At 43.8% G+C, this 5,726-nt stretch overlaps 1 protein-coding gene across 1 annotated transcript; it reads right to left on the reverse strand.

Moving 5' to 3' along the window:
• Positions 1–2,082: 2,082 nt before the first annotated feature.
• Positions 2,083–5,082, reverse strand: LOC118156520 (phosphatidylserine decarboxylase proenzyme, mitochondrial-like). The gene is given in 2 exon segments (XM_035310645.1): positions 2,083–4,730; positions 4,854–5,082. Coding segments are annotated over 2 exon segments (1,395 nt in total). The 5' UTR covers positions 4,967–5,082; the 3' UTR covers positions 2,083–3,448.
• Positions 5,083–5,726: the final 644 nt, after the last annotated feature.

Consider the following 5,726-nt stretch of genomic DNA (forward strand, 5'->3'; position numbering starts at 1 on the left):
TGAAAAAGTACTATTTTTGTAATTTTGCTTTTGTTTAGATTTGCCTTTCAAAATCAGTATCACACCAAAGACTCTAGTTACTTATTTTTTTATTCTTTGAGACTGGAGTGTGCATATCAAGTGTTTCTGAAAATGCATTTACAAAAAGCCAGAAGGAGTATCAGAAATGTCACTTTTTTATGTGGTCATTAGTTGACCAATGATACTGAATTTTGAAACCTCTACATAGTGATATCACTGTACTCAGAGCAAGGCTTGATGTATTTAGGAGGTAAGAGGAAAGTACTTGGAAAAGGCTAGGGAGTGTTAGTTTTTTTAATTGACATGACAATCCTGCAATGTACCTTTTGACCCTGTAAACTTTCTAGAAACTGGACAGAAAGAAGCACAGGTAAAGAACAGCTCTTAAAAGGTGCTGCCTGCAGAATACTGAAACTATCACATACCTAAAGAAAAACCTTTAACATGAACTATCATTGGGATACTTCAACTAGAAAATCAGCCCATAGTGATCACTCACACTGAAGAGGTAGAATCATAGAATCATAGAATATCCCAAGCTGGAATGGACCCATAAGGATCATCAAGTCCAACTCCTGGCACCACACAGGTCTACCCAAAAGTTTAGACCATGTGACTAAGTGCACAGTCCAATCTCTTCTTAAATTCAGACAGGCTGGGTGCAGTGACTGCTTCACTGGGGAGCCTGTTCCTGTATGCGACCGCCCTCTCGGTGAAGAACCTCTTCCTGATGTCCAGCCTAAACCTTCCCTGCCTCAGCTTATAACCATTCCTGTGGGTCCTATCGCTGGTGATTACGGAGAACAGGTCACCTGCCTCTCCACTCCCCCTCGCAAGGAAGTTGTAGACTGCGATGAGGTCCCCCCTCAGCCTCCTCTTCTCCAGGCTGAACAGGCCCAGTGACCTCAGCTGCTCCTCATACGTCTTCCCCTCTAGGCCTTTCATCTTCGTCACCCTCCTCTGGACACTCCCCAACAGTTTCATGTCCTTTTTGTGCTGTGCTGCCCAGACCTGCACACAGTACTCGACGTGAGGCCACACCAGTGCAGAGCAGAGCAGGATGATCACTTCCCTTGACCGACTAGCAATGCTGTGCTTGATGCACCCCAGGATACAGTTGGCCCTCCTGGCTGCCAGGGCACACTGCTGGCTCATATTCAGCTTGCTGTCAACCACAACCGCCAGATCCCTCTCTGTGGGGCTGCTCTCCAGCATCTCGTCACTCAGTCTGTACGTATAGGCTGCCCTGTCTCAGGTGCAGGACCTGGCACTTGCTTTTTTTAAACTTCATGTGGTTGGTGATCACCCAGCTCTCCAGTATGTCCAGATCTCTCTGCAAGGGTTTCCAACCCGCAGCCGAGTCTACGACTCCTCCAAGATTGGTGTTGTCGGCAAATTTGTTCAAAACACCTTCTAGTCCTATATCCAAATTGTTTATAAAAACATTGGAGAGGACTGGCCCTAAAATGGAACCTTGAGGGACCCCACTATTGAGCATCAGCCAGCCTGATGTGGCCCCATTTACCACAGCCCTTTGAGCCCTGCCCGTCAGCCAATTGCTCACCCATTGTATGATGTTTTTGTTTAGTTGTATGCTGGACATTTTGTCCAGTAGGATCCTATGGGAAACTGTGTCAAAAGCCTTGCTGAAGTCCAAAAAGATCACATCATCTGGCTTCCCTTGATCGACTAGATGGGTGATCTTATCATAAAAGGAAATCAGATTTGTTAGGCAGGCTCTACCCCTCACGAACCCATGTTGGTTGGGACCAATGACTGCCCTGTCCCCCAGGTGCGCTTCAATAACTTCAAGGATCATCTTCTCCATAATTTTACCTGCCACTGATGTGAGACTGACAGGCCTGTAATTGCTAGGATCTTCTTTCTTGTCCTTCTTGAAAATTGGCACAACCTTTGCCAGCTTCCAGTCTACTGGGACCTCTCCAGATTCCCAAGATCATTGAAAAATAATTGAGAGAGATCCTGCGATGACATCAGCCAGTTCTTTAAGCACCCTGTTTTTGTGATTTAGTTTTTTTGTTTGTTTGTTTGTTTGTTTTTTTAAAACAGTTTATTTTCCAAAAATAATTGATACATTGCTTTAAAACAGAGTTCTTCTTCTTTACTTTGGCACTAGTGTGTCAGGGCTTTTGGTGCCATGCTCAAGAGATCCAACGTGTTTTGTTACAATGAGGCTCTGAAGTTTTGCTGTAGGATGAAGCTCCAGCATAAAGCTTTCAGGCCCCAGAACATTCCTAGAAAAACTAGTCTGAGGGCAGAAGTCAGAGCAGGTGTGGCTTTTTATATTTTAGATAAGACAAAATAGGTGACAGTGCATTAAAGGATGGCCAAGTTGGCACCTGGGAGGCAATCTGGGATTGCTTCCAAGTGCTGTTGTTTTAATGTACTGTCAGTACATATGGCATTGCACTCCATGCGATAAAAATTGGTCCTAAAGTATCTGAAACTGCCCTGTAAATAGAGGAACTATTCTTCAATAATTTAATGACAAAGCAACACTGAAGATACATAGCGTCACACGAGAAACATCTTCTATGTCTTCCAACCCTTAATTCAAGAGGTGAACTCTCTGTTAAAAACAAACAAGATCTTTAGGGCCTGGAATAGCAAAATAAAAGCATGTATTAGGAATTGGACATATGGATCTGTCTGCTAATATTAAAAAAAAAAATCCATGATGACCAGTTTCATTGTATGGAATGTAGACACAGTGCAAAGTCCTGTTTTCAAGGGACATTGTTAGGTAAAAGAATTAAAGTTGTCTAACGTGAGGAAATAAACTGGATGTATAAATTACTTTACTGATGCAGCCTGTGCATTTTGCTTTGTTTGGACTGTGAAGCCATAATAGTCCATTTAACTGGAAGAGTTAATGGCTCTCCGTGTATTTTATAAAAGGACTTCAGAGAAGTGTTTTAGAATAAAGACAAGAATAAATTTGTTACTCAAGGTCTGAAAGAAATACAGCAAATCTAAGGTACAAGGTCTGACTCAACTTCTTAATGTCCCTTTAAATAAACCTAATCTCTACTTCCACCTTTCCCCATCGCACCTCTGCATGGTCTAGGAAGGCTTAAAAGGGATTTTTAAGCTCTGTGAACTTAGATATCCTGTGGCACATTGAGGGGGAGAACATCAAAGACTACAGGCACAGGGTAGAACAGAAACCTCTGTAGTCAACATCTTTAAAGGCAGCTGTGCCTGATACATACACATTCATTCAATTATCTTTCTGCATTCAGCAGCAATATGTAAATATAGGCCAAATACTCTCAAAGTTGAACATAGCAATGACATCTTCCATTTTCCTCACCCAGGTCCTGCTGAGTTATATACACTTGTTAAGTGAAACTCTCTGTGATGTGATAAAAGTCCCTTTGTATATAAAACCTTGCTACGTGAGTTTCTATAGAGAGCCCATGGCTTCTCCAAAGCAGATTTTCTGTCCAGCTTTGAGGTGGAATTTGAAGTCTTTAGGTACCTCGAAGATGAGTACAATAGTAGAGCCTAGATTAAATTCCCCTAAATGTTCTCCTTTCCTCATGGGTATTCCCTCCTTGTTGTTGTTGGATACAAAGCTGAAGTCATTGTAGGAACCTTCTGAGTAACAGGGACTGTTGGTATGGAGGTCCTGGTCAACGTAGATGTGGATAGAGCCCACGCTTGTTGCTCCTACAGCTGTTAAAGAGAAAAAGCCATGTTTCCAGTCACCTGTAAGAACAACCCGTTCATTGTGGCAGAACAGTTCCTTGATCCAGCGAGCAACTACAGGATTCACAGACATCAGAGAGCCTGGAAAATGACGTTGGTGTGACACCCTCCAGTCAGTGGGCAAGTGGAAGCAGTGGTAGTCCCCTGGTGCAAGGTAGATTACACAATGATAGAGCTCATTCCCCTCCTTTGTGCCTAGCTGTTGCTGAAAGGAGTTACCAGATGAGGCCTCACTAAAATGCAAGTCCTTTGTGCTGATGTGAGGTCCCAAGAAAGATTCCAGTGAATCAGTAACCCCTTTTACTTGCTCAACCTCACATTTCTTTACTTGTCCAAAGTTAAGGATCTTGCCATCAGAGGAACTAATCACACTGTGCAAACAGCAAACTGGCTGTGCTTGTGGTTTCAGCTTCCTGCGAAAGAATTCACTGAGGTTTCTATAGTGATGCAGATCAACAGCTGCCTCCTTCATGTTTACTCCGAATGTCCAAATGTACAGGCTGGAAAGAAGTTTCCGAAGCCATGTAGGCAGCTCCACCTGGTTCAGGCGACCGCATGTTTGTGAGAGCAGTCAGGTTGGTACCGATTTGTACAAAGCAACCTCCCACTCCCTTGCAAGCTTCACAGACAGCTCTCTGCCCTTCTTCTCTAGCTGTTCCAACTTGAAATCCTCGTATTTTCTGTATGCTGCATATCCTCCACCTGTAGCCACCAAAACATGGAAGCTTCGCAGGCAGAAGTCTTGTCCTACCAGAGCAGTATGAAACTTCTTCCTGTCACTGAAAAATTTCCTAGAAGGTGGCTGCTTCCACAGGACTCGAGTTCTAGTGCACAGGTTCTCATGTATGAGGAAGTTACAGCTAGTCAGCAAACTGTTTCGCTGTAGCGCGGCCGCGCCACGCTGTGCCAAGGCTGCCACCATCTTCTTGTGCCGCCGCTGTGTCCTCTGTCCTTCCGGTCTCCTTCTCTTCACCTTCCTGACAGTCAGCATTAGAAGTAGTTTTTCAAGTACAGACAGAATTGACAACCTTCTTTTCAGGAAACAAACAAACAAAAAACAACCACTACTACAACAACAGCAAAACATCATGAACACTTACCTTTGTGTCCTCAAAAACAGGACATGTGAAATCACGGAAGGCTTAAAGAGAAGATCAAGATTATATTCAGGAGGGAAATCATATGAAATGCAAAGACCTGTTAGTGACTGCATCAGGAACTTCTTCTTGGCACACACATAGGACAAGGACAGTACTTTGTGAATTGATCAGCTAGCCCAAGTTTGCCTGTGGCAAGAGAAAAAAATAAGTCAGAAGCTGTAAATTTGGATCCTCAGACATACAATGCAGGGGCTCATTCTCTCCTGCACTGAGCAAAAAGTCAGTGGATACTGGAGTCTAGAAGAGATGCTAGTCTGGCACTCCTCCCAACACAATATAAAGTTAAATACGAATCACATTTTCGGCCTGTGTCAGTGCAAAACAGTGGTGTTGGAGCTCAGTTCAATCTTTCTCCTGTCCTGGAACATTCCTGAGGCAGCAACAAGACATGTAATTCTGTTGTAGAGTTACTGAGTGCTCGTACTTTACATCTAGCTACCCTGCACCTCTGATGAAGGCCATCATCCATGCTGATCAATTAGTACAACTATGCAAGTCTGTTCACTGATCTATATTAGAAAACTCCTAGTGCTCAAAATGCTTATGCTAATCACAAAGTTATGGCACTGTATTGGAGGGACTAGTTACCTCCAGCTGGAGGGCAAAGATAAGCTGCTGCAGTTGGGCTGGACACAGCAACCCCTTCATCTGGCCAAGCTGCAGCCTGCACCGACCTGTGTGTAGCCTGAAGCATCTCCCTCCCTCGTATGTATTTTATGAGATGGGTGGGAGTGAATACCTCCCAGAAAAGGCTTTCACTACCTGATATAAAAAGCCACTGGTGATATCTACAGCCTAGCGTATCTACTAGCA

Source organism: Oxyura jamaicensis, chromosome Z (assembly GCF_011077185.1).
Source record: "Oxyura jamaicensis isolate SHBP4307 breed ruddy duck chromosome Z, BPBGC_Ojam_1.0, whole genome shotgun sequence".
Taxonomy (NCBI): Eukaryota; Metazoa; Chordata; class Aves; order Anseriformes; family Anatidae; genus Oxyura; species Oxyura jamaicensis.